Source organism: Olea europaea, chromosome 18 (genome assembly GCF_002742605.1).
Source record: "Olea europaea var. sylvestris chromosome 18, O_europaea_v1, whole genome shotgun sequence".
Taxonomy (NCBI): domain Eukaryota; kingdom Viridiplantae; phylum Streptophyta; class Magnoliopsida; order Lamiales; family Oleaceae; genus Olea; species Olea europaea.
This window is the reverse complement of record NC_036254.1, coordinates 1,166,002-1,188,367: the sequence shown is the minus strand read 5'-3', so window position 1 is coordinate 1,188,367 and position 22,366 is coordinate 1,166,002. Positions and strand designations below refer to the sequence as shown.

General features: G+C 33.5%; 4 protein-coding genes across 4 annotated transcripts; 1 reads left to right on the top strand and 3 right to left on the bottom strand.

Moving 5' to 3' along the window:
- Positions 1–3,488: 3,488 nt before the first annotated feature.
- On the bottom strand, positions 3,489–4,754 carry LOC111367079 (putative clathrin assembly protein At4g40080). Its single transcript, XM_022987780.1, has one exon. It carries the CDS (start codon positions 4,626–4,628, stop codon positions 3,744–3,746), a length of 885 nt encoding a protein of 294 aa, XP_022843548.1. The 5' UTR covers positions 4,629–4,754; the 3' UTR covers positions 3,489–3,743.
- Positions 4,755–6,818: 2,064 nt separating this feature from the next.
- LOC111367078 (tubulin-folding cofactor A) lies at positions 6,819–9,428 on the bottom strand. Its single transcript, XM_022987779.1, has 4 exons — positions 9,297–9,428; positions 9,028–9,183; positions 8,094–8,180; positions 6,819–7,244 (listed from the first exon to the last, which is right to left on the bottom strand). Exons 2-4 carry the CDS (start codon positions 9,178–9,180, stop codon positions 7,143–7,145), a joined length of 342 nt encoding a protein of 113 aa, XP_022843547.1. The 5' UTR covers positions 9,181–9,183; positions 9,297–9,428; the 3' UTR covers positions 6,819–7,142.
- Positions 9,429–10,862: 1,434 nt separating this feature from the next.
- LOC111367077 (rac-like GTP-binding protein 5) lies at positions 10,863–14,797 on the bottom strand. The gene is made up of 8 exons (XM_022987778.1): positions 14,566–14,797; positions 14,290–14,438; positions 14,098–14,185; positions 13,239–13,348; positions 13,058–13,121; positions 12,367–12,431; positions 11,679–11,744; positions 10,863–11,292 (listed from the first exon to the last, which is right to left on the bottom strand). Exons 2-8 carry the CDS (start codon positions 14,422–14,424, stop codon positions 11,194–11,196), a joined length of 627 nt encoding a protein of 208 aa, XP_022843546.1. The 5' UTR covers positions 14,425–14,438; positions 14,566–14,797; the 3' UTR covers positions 10,863–11,193.
- Positions 14,798–17,563: 2,766 nt separating this feature from the next.
- Positions 17,564–22,119, top strand: LOC111367076 (RGG repeats nuclear RNA binding protein A-like). The gene is made up of 7 exons (XM_022987777.1): positions 17,564–18,007; positions 19,470–19,788; positions 19,887–19,952; positions 20,048–20,180; positions 21,103–21,258; positions 21,399–21,455; positions 21,684–22,119. Exons 1-7 carry the CDS (start codon positions 17,815–17,817, stop codon positions 21,864–21,866), a joined length of 1,107 nt encoding a protein of 368 aa, XP_022843545.1. The 5' UTR covers positions 17,564–17,814; the 3' UTR covers positions 21,867–22,119.
- Positions 22,120–22,366: the final 247 nt, after the last annotated feature.

Genomic DNA, 22,366 nt, shown 5'->3' with positions numbered 1-22,366 from the left:
GGGGGCAAAAAAATAAAAAAATCACCAAAACGAAAAAAAAAAAAATAAAAAAGAAAAAAAAAAAAAAAAAAAAAAAAGGAGTATGGTCGTGGGAGTACGGTTAGCATGGTTGCCGGCATGGTCGCAAGTATGAATAGAAGCAAAGAATTAAAAAAAAAAAGAGAGGGAAAAATAGCGTGAACAATAAAATGGGATTGCTTTATTGCTGTATTTACAATTGCATCTCAATCACCTTTTTAATAGAAGTTAGAAATATGTTTGAATAATTTTTTGAAATATTTTTTCTAATTGAATATATTTTAGAAGACACTGATCAATATACCTTCCTCGAAAAGATCTTCCATTAAAAAAAAAAAAAAAAATTCCTTCCAAAAGGACCCAAAATATTATAAAGGAACACATTTCAATTAAGATATAAAAGAAATTGTAAAGAACTAAAGTACAACCATTACGTCAAATTAGGGTTTTCATGACAATCAAAACACTGTGGCTACTTAATTAAGCCTCCATTTGATGTAATTTTTTATTGTTATTTTATTATTTCGATCGTCATATTTGACTTTTTTGGCTCACAAGTTGAAACCATTTTTCTCTCTAACGATCAAAAAATCAATTCTCATTATCACTATTGAACAGGTCCTAAAAAATTGTCAAGTAATGATTCTTCTGGCAATCTATATATGTTAATATATGTCCAATAAAATACACTAACATTTTTTACAACTTAAAAAATGACCTGAGCTATTAACGTTTGTAATTATGTCATATAATTATTTCGTGAGTCTAATCAACATCACCATTAGGTAGTGTTTGAACCTTTTTAATTTTGAAAAATGTATTATGAAATAGTAGATTGATGGAAAATGTGTGGTTAAAAAAGAATTAAAAGTTCTGAATTTATGTATAATATTATTTTAATAAAAAAATATTATTGAAAATAAGTACTAAAAAATATATATATAGTAGAATATAAAATAATGGATGACAAATAGGGGTTAGTTTGGACTTATGTAATTCAGCAAGTAAACATTATAAAGCTAATGACTAAATATAAAGATGTTAAAGTGCAAAGACTTTTGTAAGCATACATATAAATTTAGAGACCAACCGAATTTTTAAATCTATAACAAATTAATGATATTTGGCCTTGGCCTTCATTAAATCTCATCAATTTAAATTAATTTTTTTTCTTATTTTCAACTACACATTCAATAAAATAATATTACACGTAAATCAACAATTTTTCATTCTTTTACAATCATTTATTTAAAAAGTAAATTTCACGAATATATACTAATTGCTTGTTATCAGTTCACCTGAATGCTTTTGTCACATAGAATTGTCAAAGAATTATATAATAAAGTAGTTTTTTTTTTTTTCAAAATTGAATAACGTGTAAAAGGCAATGTTTGTAAAATCGAAATGGACTGGCCGGTTCAATGGGTAAAATCGGGAACCGAACCAAAATTCAGTTCGATTATACTAAATTAATCGATTATTTAATAATCGGTCAAATAAACAAAAAATGGGGAACCGATTACTGTTTTTGACCGATTTTCACAACATTTTTTTTTAACAAAAAAATTTATATAATAAAAAGGTTACCTTAAAGATGGAAACCCATATACAGACTTCTTCACCTTTGGAGCTCTTTTATAACTATTTTTTGAATCCCATAATTGATAAACTTCTAATGTGGGATTGACAAAATTTAATAAAACACACTTTCAATGTGGGATTGACAAACGTCAATAAAGCACACTTTTTCAATACTTTTTTGGCCACATGGTGCACGGTTATACAATTAAATTACTCAATTTGTATAAATTGCTAAACATTTTTTTAATCATACAAATTATTAAGTGATCTAAAAAATAAAAACTATTAAATTCGAAATGATTTTAAGTGATCTAAAAAATAAAAACTATTAAAATTTGTATTAAAAACGTACATTTGACATATTAGTATTTATCTTGAATTGATGGTGTAAAAATCTAATAATATATTATTTTGAAAATAAAATTTAAATGTTTATAAATATTTATTTATCACATCCGGTTTGATCCCGGTTGAACCTTTTGACCCTCGACCCTTTCTGTTTATCGGGTCGATGCTCGGGCCGGGTTTTAAAATATTGGTAAAAAGATTAGGAAAATTCTACTTGTATATAATTATTGCATATAATTGTATCCATAATGTGATTGACAATCATGAGGTTATTGATGTGCAAGTGTAAAATTTGAATTAAATGTTGGATCTAGTGCTATGTGTAATTATAGACACCATTATGTAGACAATTATATACATGTAACACTTTCCAAAAGATTAAGTCAATGTTTGATAGAGATTGAAATTTAAATTTTTATCAAGTCAAAATAAATAATTAATAATCACATATTTTATGTGATCCACAACTTTTCTACCATAAATTTCATCGAATTTTATCCAAATCTATTAAAACTCTAATTTTAATCGTTATCGAGCTAAAGATAAGAATTATTGAATTTTGGATTTTCATCTTAAATATCAATCTCGATAATGAGTAATCCAAATTCTTACCCCCGCTTGACACCCATTAAATTAAGTTAATTTTTCTCCATCTCTAATAAACTAATCTATAATAAAATAACATTACACGTAAATTTAAAAAAAAAAAATTTAATCACACATTTTTCAAAAAATTACTATTCCTTTTCATTATAATTTGAAATAATGGAACAGAAAAGGGGCTCTTATACGTTGTCCATCATTATTTTCGTAAATAAATGACGTGGAATATTATTCAAAACATTGTGCCACAAGATGATGGGTCATTCTATGGGTTCTACTGCAAAAGCAGGGGGAGGGGGTACGTCACCTCGCCCCTGAATCTAATCCCGGGAGAAACGGCAAAATCCGTCATTCTATAGCATAAATCTTGGAATTCATTTGAGTGCGACCTTTTTCATTTTTGTTTTACATATTCTACCTAAATGGATTTTTACTGACGGTCGAACACTAAATCCAAGAAATTGTCGGTCCAAAATTATTGTGTTAAAACACTTTAACTTGATAGATACTAATCATAATATCTCAATAAAATTTAAATGTTTGTTTACCCTTTTAGCCTGAAAAATTGATAAAGTTCTCCTAATAATGCACTTGTCCAACTTTTTCAACGACAACAACGTACACATTATTATTTGGCGGGCCTTCTCTTAATTCTTTTTATTTTATTAAAATTAATATGTATTAAATGGGTTCTAAGGGACACGAGGAATGATGCCTAAGTGTTCTCTCGTATATTCTAACGAAATTAACTAAATAAATATAAACGTTCCTTAAAAAAAAAAAATTATTAATGTATTAGGTTCATATTTTTGGGCCAAACAATAAAGATAGATTAAGAATGTCCCCAAATAGGCATAATGCATAAATTTATTATCTCTTTAATCCTAATGATAATTAACTCAAAATTCGAACGTGATACCCACTTTTAGAGTCAACAATTAAAAATTGGATTAGGTCCGGCTCAAATTAGACCCGACCCGACCCATCAAGAGATGCATGGCAAGTGGCGAATCACAAATGTACATAGTATTAAGAAACTTCGTATTTTCCAAGTGGAAGGATTATCACACCTGGAAAATTTGAAAGTTGAAAATTAAATACAACTCAGGGAGCTATTAAAATAACTAATTAAAAATTGATTTTTCCTTTTACTCATTCAACAAACCGAGTTGACTCAATTAACTCGTCATTCTTCATTGCCACAACAGCAATCTTCCCCTGTTTCGATTCATCTTCTCGAGCTCCATTTTTCTTTGACTAATCAACTCCCAAAATGCATCGTGTCGCTTCCTGTTAGCAAATATCTCTGTCAATCTCTTCTTGCAATTCTCCAATCTCTTCAAGCAAGCAATCAACTCGGACGAGTCTGTCGAACTCAACCTGGAAATTTGATCAGCAAATTCTGTCTCACTACTGAGTCTTGGAATGATTTGGTACTGAGTCGCTCGATAGTCTTCACCTACCAAAATCATCAGTTCATGCAGCAAATCGTTTCTTTGAAGGTGTAAAGAATCTGGAACTTCACAAATCCCTTCAATAAACTCCACCAAAGTATTCATTTCCTTCAACAAATCTCTTTTTCTGTCAAAAAATACAGATGGGGAAGAAGAAAAGAAACCCAAAACCCTACTCACCATTAGGTTAAGTTCCAAGAAACTTGCATACCATCGAACCCACAAGCTAATCTCTCGTTTTTCGACGTTGGACTTATAACTGAATTCGGAAAGATTAAGAAAATTATAGCCACCTGCTGGAACCTGGTTTCTGAGGGTGCTGGATCCTTTAGAAATGATGTTGTGAAGAATAAAAAGACATTTGAGGGCAACGTAGGGGCTGTGGGTTCTGTGAAGGCGATTTATTATGGATTCAGTGCAGGCATCTGCCATGATGCTTGAGCGTTGTCCAAGGGAGAGGATGGCGACAAGGCGGTACTCCGACGGCGGAGATGTGGTTCTGTGTGTGGTGGCACGGAGGACGGTGACGTTAACATAGGACATAGGGCGATTAGTTGAGAGATTTGCTTTGAACAGTGAAGCCTTGTCTTTGAGAATGCCTTTGAGTTCTCTGAGTCCTGCCATCGGCTAAATCAACTTTGAACAAATACAACAGAAGCTATATATAGAGTATACACCCACACATTTACACACAGTTAGACCCCAATAATATTAAAATTAATTTTCTTTTTAATAAATTAAAATCGATATTCAAAATTTAAAGTCAACAATTACACAAATTTATTCGATACCCTAATTTGATTCTACTCTTATCAAAAATGTAACACTAATAATCGTGATATTGTCAACCAAAATGTTTGAATGTCATGAAAAGTAGACATACAATGTTCAAGTTCATGACCTTCATTAAATGTACAAGTGTGGTAAGATCTCATCATTATTTGATTTACGGCTTTATCTAAATACCATTATTTCTTTTTCTGCTAGCATAGGCGTAGTTTAAAAGCGATATTCCGAGGTGAGAGTTTACCATTACAACTCATCAATGACCGGACGGGAAGTATACTTTAATTTTGTATCCATCAAAAGTTGATTTTTATTTGGGATAATTGCAGCATAGGTTTCAAACCTTTAAATATTAGTAGACTGTTCTCAAACTTTTAATTTGTTGCAACCATTACCTCAAACATTTCGAACCATTACAGTTGAGGTCCCAATGGATGGAAAACATCCAATTACGGTTAGTTGACAAAAAACTTAAGTCTGACCACATTTTTAATATTCTTATAAATGGCAAAATAGTAACTTTCAATTTATTAAATTAAATAATTACATAATTAAATTAAAAGAAGGGGGGAAAACATTTATCTTCTTCCCCAACCTATCCTTTGCAAACACCCATTTCCGCCACCTCCTCAGACGTCGCCATAACTGCCGAGGTCCCCATTGAAGATGTTTCCAACAAAGCTCCAGCCGAGGGTCTTTTGTCCATACATATCTTCCTCCTTGGCCGCCCTTCGTTTCCCACTACCTCCTACAATGGCGACCAAAACCCTAGCCCTAGCTCTTTCTACTCCATCTATCATTGCACCACCAACAGCAACAGCGGCTCTTCCGCTAGAAATTCCCGATACTCGCCGTCTTCCTTCTTCACCAAAATCACTATTGCCCTGATACCATCCGTCGTCTTCCTCCTAGAACTTGGTGGAACTCCGATTGTCGCCATTCTCACTGTCGACCTCATGATAGCCTATATCCTCGATTCCATCAATTTTAACCCCGGTTCATTCTTCGCAGTCTGGTTTGCCCTAATTTTTGCTCAAATCGCCTTATTCTTTAGCTACTTCCTCTCCCTCACATTCAATTCCATCTTTCTCGCTCTCCTTATTGCTTTAACTTGAGCGTTGGCCAAGTTGGGATAAAGGTTGATGTGGAGGTAGTGATGAGGGGTGGACTTTGGATTTGAGGTGGAGATAGGTGACGCAAGAGGAAGAATATGACAATGTGTGTGTGTGTGTTTTTTATTTCCGATTTTTTAATTTAATTACTTGATTAATGTTATAGATAGAAAGTAACCCTTTTACTCTTTTTTAAAATATAAAAAATGTAGTCAAAGTTAAATTTTTTATCAACTAACGAAATTTTGAATGGAAACCATCCAAAAGAGCTTCCGCCACAAAGTTTCAAAATGTTTATGATGACGGTTGCAACAAATAAAATGTTTGAAAAAAGTCTGATAATATTTTAAAGGTTTGAGACCTCTACTATAATTATTCCTTTTTATTTCATGTTTAAATATAATTTATCATGAGTTGACAAGAAGGTTTTAATCTCATTATTATCAGTTAAATAATTTATATTAATTGCATTATTATTAAATTCATATAAAATTGTTGAATATTCAAAATATAATCTAATCATACCAGAACAAGTCTTACTTCTATGGGTAATATTGTATTTCTATTTTGCCAGAGCATTCCGCTAAACTAATCTTGTCAACACCGCGTAAAAATATATTTTGGCTTTCTTTTTTGCTTTTTTCCCTTGCGAAATTGCTTGGTGAGTTCCAACATGGCCCGCAGATAAATTAAATTCAAAAAACAAATCGTAAAAAAAAAAAAACATATTTAAATTAATCACAAATGTTTGCTTCTTTATTTTTTTTTTTTAAAATAAAATAAAAAATTATAGACTCTCATTGTGGCATATTTTAATAAAGTATAGATTAAGATGCCCGATCATTAATAGAAACTAATTTTCGTGTGCTCGAGGAATACTTCGTATCATCATGCGGTTAGATACTTGAGAAATCCCTAAACCATCAAATCAAGCGTTTCATCACATGTTGAAACCTTAAAGCACTCTAAAAAACATTCTACAGCTAAAATGAACTTTCTACCAAAATAGACCACTACCATAAACTTGAGCAATGTCATTGACTCTCAGCTGATCTTTGCACAGATTTAATTTTCAATCCACATAATTCACAAAAAAGATCAGATATTCCAAGTACAATTTGCTACATGCACAAAAATCTGAAATTTAGAAGATGTTCCAAACCCATAGGAGTCTGTGGGTTGCAAACATTAAGTACTCGTTATAGAAGTTCCACACGCTAGTTTTGCAGGGGCAGATAAACTAAGCTTCTGTAGATTGAAATAACTGTTCTATTTCTGGTATGATGGTTCGCGCTTCTTCGATTTCAGGGCCATCCTTTTGGTTCAGCTCTTCCAATTCAACCTGCAATTAGAGTTCTTGATTAGAAGCCACTCGCAAAAATGAAATGACTTTGACGTTGGAATTAAACTAATCAAGTCTCTTTAACTCTATGACTTTACAACTACTGATTTGATTAGCATTCAAGCTTTTATTATTTATTCACGTGTACGTTCATTAGATTATATGCTTTTTGCACAGGCAGTGGCTGATATGTATCGTCATTTGTAAGCAAAACGTATGAACTGTACAATGCTTTAGGAAACTAGTTTCAAGCAAGACAGAAGATCAACAACACTGCACTGCAGCTGACTTTGGGGCAGGGTGCTTTGGAGTTCTGAGATAAAATAACCAATAAATTGAAACAGCACAAAACATAATTTGACCGAAAATGAAGCTCAGCCATAAACCTTAGTTAACTCCTCCCTCAACCAAGTGAAACCAAGTAAACAACCTAGACCGACTGTACCATTTCCCACCCAAAGCCAATGTACCCACTCATCCACTATAGCTCAATTTTTATAGTAAAAAATGCAGGGCGAGCTGAACTTGTACACGAGTGAAAATGTTTGGAGACAAGAATTTAATGATCTGTAACGAACTCTTATCGGACTGCAAAGTAGATATCAAATCTAACTCATGTAAACAACACCTAACAGCAAAGTGCTGGGGGGAAGTCACCTGGTCAGCAGTCACCTCACAATAATTAGTCCCAAATAAAAAAATCCTACTATATTTCATCTTCTTGCAACTAGTCATTCTTTTGAACATTTCATTTCATTTAGGGAAACAGAGGAGGATTATAAGCACCAAAATTAAAATACAGATTAAAAAAAAAGTACAGCATGCTCTCAGAACAATGTTATAAATTACCAGAGTTGCTTTAAGGTCAGCCAGAGCAGCCTCTAAGCGCTTGTGGCAGTCAGGAATCATCATCCTTGATTCAGCTAGCACATTCTCCTGTAAGAAGTACATCAAAAGAAAAGGTGTCAATAAATGAGAAGAGAACAAGAAATCATGAGGTTTATAATTTGGTCCGATACATAAAGTTTATATTTTCAAGGAACCATCCATTGTCAATCAAAGAACTAATTAGGTTCCAGTCTTCGAAGCCATGCGGTCAACTTGAATGAAGCCTCAAGGGATACACTCTAGCCAAAATAACTTGTAAATAGAAACACAGCCACACCCAAATAATAGTGTCCAGTATATACACAAAAAGAATAGGAAGATGCACAATTTGCTTTCACTTCTAAGGTGAAACACAATAGATAAACCAGGCATTTCGTAGACTCACTAGCTGCGAAGTTGATTATAAATGACAGGCATAACTCCGGCCCAGTTGACCCATAGTGCTGCCACATGGATTCCAACTTCATATTTAACCACCATTGTCGAATGAATTGAAAGGTGTCTTGTTATAGACACAATTTGAAGGTACACAACCATTAGAGTTATCTATGTAAATCCCATAGGTGTCATCAAACAATCCAAATTTTCAACAGAGGGAGTACGTGTTCGTTTTGAGTTTGTGAACTTCTGAAGAAACTCTAGTAGCCTCTTCAATGAGGAAATGCAGCAGAATTGCAGAAAGAAGAATGTCAAAAGATTGTAAATGACGCAATTATCCTATAAAGGTAAATATGGTTTACCCAATCAATGTAATCCCAATCTATAATAGGATTAACCCAATTTCCTAAATGATTTTCCACTCCTATTTAATAAAATTCGAATAGATCATCTTAATTAGAATATAACTAATATAGAAATTCAAACATAAATGTAATATATATGTTAAAAAAAAGACCTGCTGTTTGAGGTCATAGGGATCGGCGCTCTTGGCCTTCATGTCTGCTGTCTTGGCGGCTTCTCTCTCGACCTCCTTCTCGTAGGAGTGAAGCTCCTTCACTATTCTCCTGCAAGTCGATGTTTTTATCTTCAGATTCCTCAGTGTCGCCATTTTCTGAAAAAATAAAGATAAAAACAGAAAACCTTGATCAAGTTCAAATAGCAGATTCCAAGATCATCCTGCTAGGGTTTGGATAAAGTTATCCAAACAGAAAACAGAGGGATTACCTTTTGCGGAGATCCGAGATTTGAATAGCAAACGGGCCCGGAATCTGTACTATATATGTAGCCCACTATGAGAGTGTCGACTGTAGAGGGTCGATGGAGTAATCTTATACCATGTTTGGCTAAGTTTCAAAATTTACTGAAAATAAAATTAACTAATAAGTCAATACGAAATAAATAATATTTACCGATCAGAGTTAAAATAAGTAAAGGAATAATGATTTATTAAACACTAGTTTTAATTTCAAGCTTAGCCTACGCAAATGAGGAACGATCTAACTTGTTTTTAATCACGTCGAGCTTAGCTCAGCACGTCAAAATTTGTAAGGATCGATAAACTCATGACATTATTTGTTTTACTCTTTATGATAATATTTAAATATTTTCAAGGAGTGACATTCGGATTCAGATTTAAAGAAAATTTCAATTATTATTGTAATAAAAATAAGTCCTTGTTTGATTTTCATTATTTTTAAAATACATTTTTTTTCTTTTATTTACAATCACACATTGTTCAATAAAATAATATTACACTCAAAATTAATATGTTTTCTTATTTTTTAATCATACATTCTTCATTAAAATGCTATTTCAAAATACATTTTGAAGAAAAAATGGGGCTCAAACAAACGTATTCTTTGTTAGCAAAAAATATTTTATTAATTACAGTAAGAATTAACAAGTCGGGAGAGTTATGACGAAACTTTTTTCAATCCACGATTTGCACCCTTAAACACGCACGTAAAGAGAGCATTTATACTATACATTATTTCACCATTTTAAATTGTGATCATATTTAAGTAGTCATTGTCTTTATCTATTTTTCTATATGAGATAACTTTAAACTAGTTTTCCTCAAGCACAAAATCTATTTTCAGGCATGCATCACTTTGAGCTCTAATTTCTCGTTTACCCGAACATCATTTTTTGCAAGTAAATATATAATTTTGATATTCTCATTAAAAAGAACAAAAATCAATCTTGATTTTTCAAAATAAATATACGAATCTCACTCAAAATTCATGCCAATATTAGCACCTCAATTCAATTTTCTTCCAACATTCTTCCGAATATAAAGTTGGGGCAATTAGACGTCAAATGATCATTTTACATGATCAATAATATAAAACAAACTTTCTTTTAACAAATTCATTATTTTGGATACTAACAATTCTCGAATAATGTAAGGCCTTCAAACTTGAACACGAACAATATAAACATTTGTTTGAGTCCCATCTTTTTAAAAAAATAAAAAATAAATAAAAACAATTCATTTTCAACAGCACGATCTTTTAATAATAAAAAATCTACTTACCACACATTTTTCAAAAAATTAGTACTATGAAATCTATTTTCCCAAAAAAAAAAAAAAAAAAAAAAAAATGGAAAAAAAGAAGAAGAAGGGCAATTCAAACAAGGTCTAAATGAATTTTTCTTAATGATGGTAACCTAAATTGTAGTGTGCTCTAACATAAGATGAAAATTTGGAGAAGCGCATTGTCCAATTTTAACCTGGCACAATATAATATTCGATGCAGGGCGAGAAGTTAAGAAAGATTGACTTATCCATTTACTCACCGAACCTCCAAACCAAAAATAATCATAAATTCACACGAGTTAAAATTTTCAGGCTCATTCATTTACACATGATTGCTCAAAAGCCAAGACAAGAAAAGGGTTCCTACACGTTATAACATCTACAACCACAATACTGGGATCCCATCATAGATATGAAGAACTAACATATTTCATTGTGGACGGAGTAGTGGCTAGGTGGGGACGGGGAAGATGAAACACCGACCCCATGCACTAAGAACGAAAGTCACAACAGACCAGAAAAAGAATATAAGCAACAAATATTCATCCTTGCAAACATATGTCAGCACTTTAGCGAATCTGATTAAAGTATGCGGCAAACTTTATATTTTCTCTTCAGTTTCTTGAGCTTTGGAGGCTGCAGAACTACCTTGATTGCAGCATCAAAGACGGCCTTAACATTCTGCATTTGATAAAGGAAAATCATATTATAGGTAGGCTGCAGACAATAAAACATTAATTTCTACCGATGATTCTTTCTAGTAGTAAGATGATTTTGAAGCATATCATATTTGCGATGTTCTAACTAACTATAAGTAGCTCTCGCATTCACTAATCAAAGACCTTTTCTGAATCAAGGGTATTAAATACAACTTCCAACAGAAGTGTGAAAACAGATTAGTAGGGGAGCCAGATCTTTTAGTCCAATATAAGTGAGTAAAAATGGCCCGGGAAAGCTTTAGGTATGTACAGCTGTCAAGTTCTACAGCCCTTTGTTACTTTGCTGGTTTAAGAACGACCCAAAAATGAATTGAGATTTTTAGAAAAAACCAGAAAAAATGGTCAAACCTGCTGTGTTTTAGCACTGCACTCAACATATGCCACTGCTCCTATTTGCTTCTTCAGTTCTTCGCCCTAAAAGATTATTAGGAAATTCAAAATCAAATTCTCAAAGGAAGCTGCAGCGCTGAAGCATGGAGTTTGAAAGTAAGGAACACAACAAGGCATCAGGGCGTATAGAGCTCCCACCCCCCCCCCCACAACCAGCTTTTAGGCAAGGATGTTCAACGGGATATGTTTATAACATAAGTGGGACTTGATATTACATATCTCCAATATGCGATTATTTCAATGTAAATAGAACTCATATTAGACATTCCGATTTTTGGCTAGTGCAGGAGAAACCTCAGAAGAACCAACATCAAAGTGAGTGTGTTACACAATTCTAGCAGTGGGCGGTTCAGAGGTGTCCATTACAATTTCCTTCCTTTTGTCATTCCGGCAAAATTTATTTCCTATAACTGTTTGGTGATAGAGGATTCAAGAAATACTGTAAAAGTTGTTATGATAACATATACAATCAAGAGTTTCTAACACATTATCCTTTCTTTGATAAGCAAAAGTGGAAGGGCAAACATCCAAAAGAATATCAAATTTCTCTGAGTACAAAGACAGGATTATTAATCTAAATGTGATACAGAACTGCCTAGAGCAGAACTTTCCTGAAGTAAAGAATGCACATGTCCAAAGTATAGACCTGTTCTGTGGAAATAGTACATGCTCCTGGATAATCCTTCTTGAACTGCCTGTCCTCTCGTAAATCTGCATGGCAGAGTGCATTCTCTAGTTAGACATTTTGGGAGGAAAAATAAGAACAAATAGAGAAACTCATTGTATATTCTGCTTGAATAAATTTGTATACCAGTGTCACTACTAGTACAATATGGCCTCAGTGTTTATTGAACCAACCTTTCAAAAGGAACCAGAACACTGGCCCAGGTAACTAACTTGTAACTATGAGCATGCATATGTTTTAAGTAGTAGCCAAGGAGATCCCTATTACAAGTTACTGGGTTTGATCAAATGTATTTCTTTGCATCTATCAACTGCTGATTATAAGCGTAGCACATCATTTTCTTTCATAAAACAACTAACTTGTACACATGATGAGAATGTATATGTTTAAGCAACTCAAGAGATCCAACTACGAGCTAATGAGTTAATATAAATGTACTTGTTTAAATTACTGCATGAATATTGGCCCTGATAGGAGATACAGCGAAAGAGAAAACGAAAAGTATTTGCTTTTTAGATTTAAATTCAGAAACTTTAAGCAGTCAAAATACAGAAAAGAAAAGGGGGAAAAGCTTCAAAGGAAAGCAAAGTAACAAGTTGAGTAACAATCATTTTTTGAATTAATAAAATCTTGTAGAATGAAGAATACTCACCTAGTTTTGTCCCCACAAGGACAATGGGCACTGATGGGGCATAATGCCTTAGCTCTGGGACCCACTTCTCCACCAAACGAGGAAAAGAAAACAAAAAAAGAAGCCAATACTATAAGATCAAAAAAGTAAATAACTACCACTTGACAATGTTTTCAAAGTTGAGAGAATTTTATTTTTTTACTTTTTTCGAGATGTTCTCAAAGCTAGGCCTACTTATGAGAGAAAAGGCAAGTAGGAAAACATCAGCTCCTCTATAACTAAGAGGCCTCAGTCTGTTATAATCTTCTTGACCTGCCATAAATAGATTAAATTTGTTAATTGTATCATATTGTTAACAGAAGATGGGGCAAGTTTCATCAGATCCTGAGTTGTTCAATCTGGGATCTATCCATAATTTTGCACGAGTTTCATTCCAATGTCAGGATTCAAGAGCTACTTACCAAAAGTAAAACAAGAGAAAGATGCACACCTAAAGAATATAGATCATCTTTGTTTATAAAATGGGTTTCATCTCCTTCATGAAGGATAAAATCTTGAAATATCAACTGCTAACGACGAAAAACTGGACAATTATTGTTTTTGCTTGGCAAAAGTGACAATTTGATGTTCACATTCTAAAATTAAATTCAGAAATCTGACATTCAAGATAGACGAGAATACTATAGATAATTTTGTCACCGGATTAGGAATCACAAAATTTAAGAGTTTCTTTTCCAATTAAAACTGCTGGATCATAATGACAGAGACCAGGCCTCAAAATTTTTGTTAAAATTATACGAGGAGAAATTACATATTCAACAATAAACTAAGCTTTATTCCAGATAAATTTTGGAGTTAGCACTGCAAAATCACACATTGAGAAAACAGAAGTAGCACAATTTATCAATTATACAACTGATTATTACTTTTCTCGATACCGATTTCATGATAGAAGATTAGCTTGAATATTGGAAAACCAGAAGTGTATAACTTTGCAGATTGATATGTCATATATACACAGATTGAAGACAATATATGCATACATATTTATAAAATCATACCAGCAGTATCCCACAATCCCAAGTTTACAGTCCTCCCATCAACACTCACATTCGCACTGAAGTTATCAAAAACAGTTGGAACATAATCCTGTGAAGAAAACAAACATGGAACAAAAGAAAAATAGAAATTAAAAAACGAAAAAAGTAAAAATATAGAAAAGAGTGGAAGGAGGTAATTATATATATACATACAGTTGGAAAGGTGTTGCTAGTGTAAGAAATGAGAAGGCATGTCTTCCCAACAGCACCATCACCAACTGTTACACATTTGATGAATGTTGTTGCTGTAGAATTTGTGCTATTACTTGTAGTTGTAGTAGTAGACATTTTTCATCATAATCCTATAAACCCACAATCAAATTCAAACCATAACAAGGTCAAATCGTAAACTGTGGGTGCATTTAATACACAGTATTAGAGTCCCTACAATGAACAAGATATTAACAATTTAAAGGTTGAGTTTGTTACCTTTTCAATGAGAAGCTGCAGAAAGGGAGGATTATGAAGGAAACCCCTGTGAGAATTTTGTTATAATCTTTCTCTTTTGTTAAAAGAAGGCCAGTGGAGGAGGAGAGTGGGAGACAACATGGGGATCAAGAAAAAGTAGCAAGTTTTCTTTGATGACGGCAGGAAAGTTGTGAAATTACTTTATTTTGAGCTGTTATAGAGGGAAAAGTGCGTGAGTGAGGAAGGAGGGGGAATGGCTGCAAAAAGAAAAAAGCTTTACGCGCTTTGCACAATTGCACTTTATTATTTTACATAGTAAAGGGCCAATGACTTCGCTAATTTTTTTGGGTTGTAAAATTAACCCCGTGAGTTTATGTCCCTATTTGTGTCTTCATTTTTATTTATTTTTTAATATTCCTTTTTAATCTCACATTTTTAAATAAAATAATTTTATACATAAATTTATAATTTTTTCTACAAAATTTACAAATTCTAAATAGCATTGCTTTTAACAAAAAAATATTCCAAAAAACTCAAATTTAAATCAAGACTAAGGTAACATTTTTATTTTATTTCCATGGTTAAAGATTATAAAATTAATAATCAAATCAATATTGCAAAAAGATTGTATAAATCAAGTTACTTCTTGACATGTGGTACGAAAATACTAGATGAAGGGAATAGGCACTCTTTTCTTTCTTCAATAGTATTCGTTCTAATATAACAAACTCTTTCTTCGGGTTACAATATCATTTTATTACAATTCCTGTTGTTCTCGTTAAAGTTTGTAATTGTTACACCCATATTTTACAAGGTATACGTGTAACCTAACATATCATATGATGTTTTGATGGGTCTTCATCTAGATATTTCTGGTGTCAGTCAAATTGGGTTGATGTAATCATGACTCTTCTTTCTTGCACTTGAAGTATAATTAGGACTCTAAGAGATATGAAATGCATTTAGTGATTATTATTTATTAATAATAAATTAAATAGTTGCCAAAAATTTAATATTAAAACCACAACTTTTAACAAATTTTCGATTACATATTTCATTAACTTTTATAAAAAATTATCAAACGTCTTTTTCATTACAAGGTACACAAGTTAAACCATACCTACAACTTTGTCTACTTGTCTCTCCGTCCAATTTCGCCCATATTAGTATTTTTCAACAATTGACTTAATCATTGAAATACCTACAACCATCGACAATTTTGATGATTGTTCGAATGTGCGGGTAACATTATGTAACAGAGAGGTGAGAATGGTCTATTAATTGATTATTTAGACTTTAAGGTAAAAATGGTTTTAGAGTCTTCATAACGAATACAATGCATCTTCCACAACAGCTCTATTTTTAGTTTACATGAATATCATAATTGTTTTAAATTAATAGGGTCTCTTTAAGGATGGCAATGGGGCAAGGCGGCCCCCACCCCAACTCGTGCCCCGTCTGCCCAAACCTCGTCCCGCTCCACACCCCCGCCCTGTCGTCGTTTTAAATTAATAGGGTCTCTTTTGGGCTGGCAACATGGTGAGGCGTCCCAACCCCCGCCTTGTCTTGCGCCAAATCTCGCCCAGCCTTGCCCATCTTGACTGGGCGTGGCAACTTTTTGCCACATTTAAATTTTCTTTTTTTATATATATTTTTTACATTTTCCAAATTTCGAACTATGTCATTATTAGAGAATAAAATATAAATTTAAAATGGATTTTTAATGGGTGAATTTTCTAGAAATAAAATTATTTTTAATCATTTTTTCTTTTTCTTTTTTCCCTTCACAGGGCGGGTCCGGAGCTGGGCATCCTCGCCCCGCGACTGGGTACCCCTCCTCACCCCCCCCTCTGACAACTCGTTCGGGACGGGGGGAGGATGGATTTTTTTGTCATCACTACGTCTCTTTGTTTTCAAGTATAGAATATTTTTTACATCACAATACCGTTTGTCAAGCTTACAACACATCCCCAATTTTAGGTGTATTTTCACGTACTTTTCTAGGATTCTCGACACTGTAATAAATAATATAAAAGAGTTACATAAAATAACTTAAAATCAGCATAACCATGGATTATTAAAGAGAGGATCAGGACCTATTTGGCTTCGTTTTTTGAGAATAAGAAGGTGCTATTGAGACTCAAAAGTAGATTTTGGGCCAATTCGATTAATTTTATTAAAATGTTTTTTCTAACGAGAAGAGCTTTTAGAAATTAGTCCAACAAACACATTCTTTAAAAACTCATTTTCCTCTATACTCATTATTAATCACACATTCTCCTAATAACATATTGTTACAAGTAAATCTATTTTTTTAATTTTTTTATACTTTTTAAACATACATTCTCAAAAAAATTATTATCACAAAATCTATTATCTCAAAAAAGGGCTCAGACAAATCCTTAATTTCCAAATACTAGCATTCTCGTGAAACTTTTTTACAAAAATGAACAAAAGCAAAAGTCATATCCAATGAATCCTCGTTCATTGTAAAAAAATTATTACAATTACATAATATCTATCACATTCAAATCCTCAAGTACACTCTCACACCAAACCTTATAAAATTACTTTGAGAATTAAGAAGAATATTATTTTTCTCTTTCTTTATAGAAAAGTGATATTTAGTCCCATTCGAATTATAAGTCTCGTCTATGTGATATTAGATAATAGATTTAATGAAATTTGAAATTAAATAACTCATATGATTATACTAATAATTTAAGGTCAATGTGATGTTAATGTGACCTTAAATTATTAGTATAATCATATGAGTTATTTAATTTCAAATTTCATTAAATCTATTATCTAATATCACATAGACGAGACTTATAATTCGAATAGGACTAAATAGATTCACTCTCTTTATGATGGATAAATTAAATATGGCCCAACAAGAATTCCAGCTCCCACCAATCACCATGTTACTGGCCCAGCCCATTATATGCAGTATGTACATACACTAGATTTGTACGTATATATTCTCGTATAAAACATCGGCTACTACTACTCTACTACTAAAGTAAAACGAATTCTCATATAAACAACAATAAAAACTAGAAACTAGAAAGGGGTTTCCTGATAAACCAGTGTCTCTCTACCTCCTCTTCTGTTCATTGCGGCTAGGGTTTCACCGAACCCAACTATCTTTTTATCCTTTAACATAGATCTGTTATATTTATAATAATGGTCGTGAATGAAGAGTTCAATTAAGGATTTGTGCTTTTGATATATCTGAAAAGCTAGGGTTTATCTTCTGGTGGCTGCAAAATGGCGACAGTGAATCCATTTGATTTGTTGGGAGACGATGATACGGAGGACCCGTCGCAGCTTATCCAAAAGATTGAGCCGAAGAAAGCCCTAGCTCCCTCGACGCCGCCCAAGCATCAGCCGCAAACTAAGCCGGCTGCTGCTGCGGGGAGTGCTAAGCTTCCTTCGAAGCCTCTTCCCCCGGCTCAGGCTGGTCAGTTGCGCTCCTCTATCGCTTCTTTTATTTCTATTGTTAATTTGAAAAAGAATGGAAAAAAAATTCAAAGATTTTGATTAATTTCTACATATCTGATTTATTGTTTCTCTTGTATGAACATTGCTAATTATATTGTTATTTGCTTTAAGGGGTTTAAGACTTATTAGAGATTTTTTAAAAATATATATTTGAACGTGTTTTTACTCAATTTATGTAACAATATCCCCATTGCTTAAATTTTTCCCATAAAATTTGGGGGCAAAGTTATTTTTGATAAATTTAAGGGCAGAAAGAATCTGCATATATTCACCAATATTGTTCTAACAGAAAGGATTGAATCTGTAAATATTCACCAGTATTGTTCTATTTGAACTATATTGTCTCTGAAATTCTAAGTTTTTTTTAACTATTTAATAATCATTCATGACAATGATATTGCTTAATAATATCAATTTCCTTGCATTTGTAATCAATTTTAAATTTGGGAGCCTTTTTGGCATAGATTCTGTATATGCCTTTTTTTTTGGGTTGTGGGAATATGTAGTGCAGCAGATATCTTCTTGTTGTATTATTTCCTCATATCTTGTGGATTACAGGAAAGTGTCTATATATATTGTGCTTCCAAAGTTCATTATTCTGGTGTCCACGCAGAGATAAAATAGAACTCTTTGTAGAGTTATTAGCAGAGATCTTTTGTGGCTTATGGATTGCCCATTACATTGTGTATTTCCTATCTGCTGTCTTTTTGAATATATGCTTTGTGCTTTGTCAAGTCATCAATTAAATAATGAAGCCAATCATAAGTAGTTTCCTCAAAATATGTGTAGGAATCCTCATTTATCGAAATATTATAATTGAGATTTACCTTTTAGACGACGTGTACTATTTCTCCACCAATCTTTTCCCTTGGTTTGGCTTGGTTTTCTTTGAATACACCCCGTATAGTATGTCATGCCGTGGGAAGGAAAAAACTGAAAATAAAATGAGGTGCATGTAAACTTTTCATCATAGTGCTCTTGGAATATTTGCACTGACCAAGTGTTCTTGCAACAACCTATTAATTGTACTTTATCCATGTGGACCACTATGCCAAGAGTGACCATAAGTTAAAGAGTTTGATTGTAAATGTGAAGGTACAGCAATTAGGACGGAGTGCCTTCTCTGCTCTCTTTTTTATCATCATTTGGAGAATGCTTGATAAACTTATTCATGCCATATTTTTTCTGCTGCTCACATTTTTTTTGTTCTTGGTGACACACACAATTTTATCAATTCTCGCTTTATTATATTTATCCCTTGAAACAATCTTTTATTATTTATAATCTCCTCCAAATAGCAGCGAATTAAGTTTTAGGTAGGTACTTTTCATCAACTGTCTGTATATATGTATATATATCCTCACTTTTTACTGTTTAACCATTGATAATTCCTTATACATACATTTGTGTTTGTTGAGCAGTCAGGGAGGAAAGGCCTGAATCTGCACGAGGAGGCCGTGGTGGACGAGGATATGGGCGTGGCCGTGGTCGTGGCCGTGGGTACAATAGAGACTCAACCAACAATGGGAACTCGTATGGAAATGTGGAAATTTCTGGTGGTCAAGGGGAATCCGGTGAGGCCGATGCCAAGAAACCTTTTGAAAGGCGAGGTGGCTATGGTGGATCTCGTGGTCCTTATGGTGGCGGTCGCCGAGGTGGTTTCAGCAATGGAGAAGTGGGGGAAGGTGAACAGGAAAGGCCACGTCGTGTTTTTGATCGCCATAGTGGCTCTGGGCACGGGTATATTGCAATGTTTTTGTCTAATTTCTCCTTTCCTTTTGTGTCTTTGTGGTCCTTTGACATTTATATTCTGTCGTGAACCATGTTCCATGTTGCAGAAATGAGATGAAACGTGAAGGAGCTGGCCGAGGTAACTGGGGAGCTCAGACCGATGAACAGATTGAGTGAGTATTTCCTTTGTGCCTTTGGCAGTAAGGCTACAGTGGCATATGCTTTGTCTTATATTTCTAATCCAGTGTTCCTTCTACCTTTTTTATAGAGTTACTGATGAAGTCGTCAATGAAGGTGAGAAAAATCTGAATGCTGAGAAGCCTTCAGGAGAGGAGGATGCAGTAGATGGAAACAAGGAAACATCTGCAATTGAAATTGAAGAGAAGGAACCTGAGGATAAGGTTAAGGTCTTCATATGCATTAATTCATGATTCCATTTACTTTAATGGTAGTTGTCTCCTACTTCCACAGGCTGATGTTTGATTCTCTTCTTTTATCACATGATGTCTTGAGAGAGAACCTTTATTTTTTTATGCTAGCTAATTACAATTGATTATTTATCCTATGAAAAGTACCACCTATACTCTTTCACTTTGAGCCTGAGAATGTCACTTGGTAGTGTTTTTAGCATCAGTGATGAGATTTTATGACTTGTGAAGATGAATTTATAGATATTTGTGAAACTAGTTTTCATTCTTCCTCTCCCGAATATTCCCAGAGAATCATCTAGCTGAATTCAACAATGCTGATTGCTGGAATAACTTAATTTGTAGCTATTCTGTCAGCAGTCTGGGTTTCTAGCTATTAAATAGTAATCTTCTGTTAGAATCCTTTGGTGACACCAATATTGAACTGCTCTGGTTTCACATAGCAAATTTCTTAGCATTTTGCATTCATGATATCTGCTTACTTCATCCCAAAAATGTCCTTGTGGAAATTTATGTTGAATAATATGCAGCAAGCACAGGCTGATCATAGCACTGGTATTCTTGTTTTGGTTTTAACTTAACAAATCCCTGAACTGTTATTCATTGTCTTTAACACGCAACAATTTTTATTTGACACGTGTGCTTTATGATTGACAATTATGTCATTGGATTGCTGGAACAAAATCTTGTTTGTTGTCTGTTCTGTTTTACGTGAAGACTGAAAGCATCACTATTAGTCAACATTAACTTTCGCTGGACACTTTTTGCCATTTAAATGAGAAAACACAGATTAAGGGTATCTTGTAACTTGGTTAGCTTCATTAGTCGCATGCCAATTTGGTCTGAGTTGTCATCTCTGTACACGTTCTGGAATAAATGGTCCTTGAAATTGCAGGAGATGACTCTTGAAGAGTACGAGAAGGTTCTAGTGGAGAAAAGGAAGGCTCTTCATGATCTTAAAATCGAGGGGAGGAAAGTCGACGTGAAAGAGTTTGAATCTATGCAACAACTTGCAAACAAGAAAAATAATGATGATATATTCATCAAATTGGTGAATTTATTTAATCTATTTTCAGTATTTATTTTCATGCTTGTTACTCTTCTATATTTATCTTTGACATGTTCTTCAAAATGCATGTCAATGTAAATAGGTTCTTCTATGTTCATCATCAACTTGATTTCGTTCTGTAGGGCTCTTTTAAGGATAAGAAGAAAGAATTGGCTGAGAAGGAAGAGAGAGCCAAAAAGGTAACTGTTCGTGTACATATACTCTCATGGGTTGTATGGGGCAGGTGCCACTGTTGTAAACTTCTCTGTGCTCTCTCGTGTTGTTGTAACTTTGCATGTGGCCTGGTTTCAGACATGTTTCTTTGCAAAACCTTCTATTCCTGTAGCCGATTTTGATCATGCATTGGCATTTTTCTATTTATTCCTGCAATACAACTGTATAACAACATTTTGTTTTGGATTGTTTAGTCTGTCAGCATTAACGAGTTCTTGAAGCCACCTGAGGGTGATAGGTACTACACTCCTGGTGGCCGCGGTCGTGGACGTGGGCGTGGTTCTAGAGGAGGTTACAATGGAGGTGGTGAGATGAGCAATGTGAAAGCACCTGCCATTGAAGATCCAGGGCAGTTCCCTACCTTGGGTGGAAAATGAGATACTTTTATGCTTTCCTCTTGCCATTTTATCTCTACTTCCTCCTTTCAAATGCAATAATGGATGTCTCTGTATCAAAAGAGTTCCTTAAGTTCATGCTTAAAATGTATATTACTGCGGTTATTCTTGTGATCATCGCCCTTTTGCTATTTCTCTAATGCCATGTCTGCTATCTTTTTTAGAATTTGGAGCATATGAAGAAGTAACTTATGACTTAATATATTTGTTTTGAATACAGAAGGCAATTTAGTTATGCTGGTGTCTTCCCCGACGAATCGGGAAAATATGACCATTGAGCTCTTATGACATTAATCAATGAACTATCTCATATATCTTTTCGACATTTTTTGAAACACACATTTTGAGCAGGGTATGTTTCTTCCAACACTTGCCACGGGTCAATTAGTTTATCTAACGTTGAAAATTACACTTCAGACTAGTGATTAGGCACATTATATTGATGAAAAATAATGAGTGTATAATTTAAAGATTTGTCACAT

Bases quoted from the DNA above. Each gene is read 5' to 3' on its own strand.
- LOC111367076 (XM_022987777.1), top strand. From the start codon at position 17,815: ATGGCGACAGTGAATCCATTTGATTTGTTGGGAGACGATGATACGGAG. The intron at 19,789-19,886 runs GTATATTGCAAT...TCCATGTTGCAG, and splicing joins CATAGTGGCTCTGGGCACGG to AAATGAGATGAAACGTGAAG. The intron at 19,953-20,047 runs GTGAGTATTTCC...CCTTTTTTATAG, and splicing joins CAGACCGATGAACAGATTGA to AGTTACTGATGAAGTCGTCA.
- LOC111367078 (XM_022987779.1), bottom strand. From the start codon at position 9,180: ATGGCGACACTGAGGAATCTGAAGATAAAAACATCGACTTGCAGGAGA. The intron at 8,181-9,027 runs GTCTTTTTTTTA...TACTTCTTACAG, and splicing joins CCTATGACCTCAAACAGCAG to GAGAATGTGCTAGCTGAATC. The intron at 7,245-8,093 runs GTAATTTATAAC...CTCTAATTGCAG, and splicing joins CTGACCTTAAAGCAACTCTG to GTTGAATTGGAAGAGCTGAA.
- LOC111367077 (XM_022987778.1), bottom strand. From the start codon at position 14,424: ATGTCTACTACTACAACTACAAGTAATAGCACAAATTCTACAGCAACA. The intron at 13,122-13,238 runs GTAAAAAAATAA...TTGGTGGAGAAG, and splicing joins TTGAGAACATCTCGAAAAAA to TGGGTCCCAGAGCTAAGGCA. The intron at 12,432-13,057 runs GTGAGTATTCTT...TCTGCCATGCAG, and splicing joins CCTTGTGGGGACAAAACTAG to ATTTACGAGAGGACAGGCAG.
- LOC111367079 (XM_022987780.1), bottom strand. From the start codon at position 4,628: ATGGCAGGACTCAGAGAACTCAAAGGCATTCTCAAAGACAAGGCTTCA.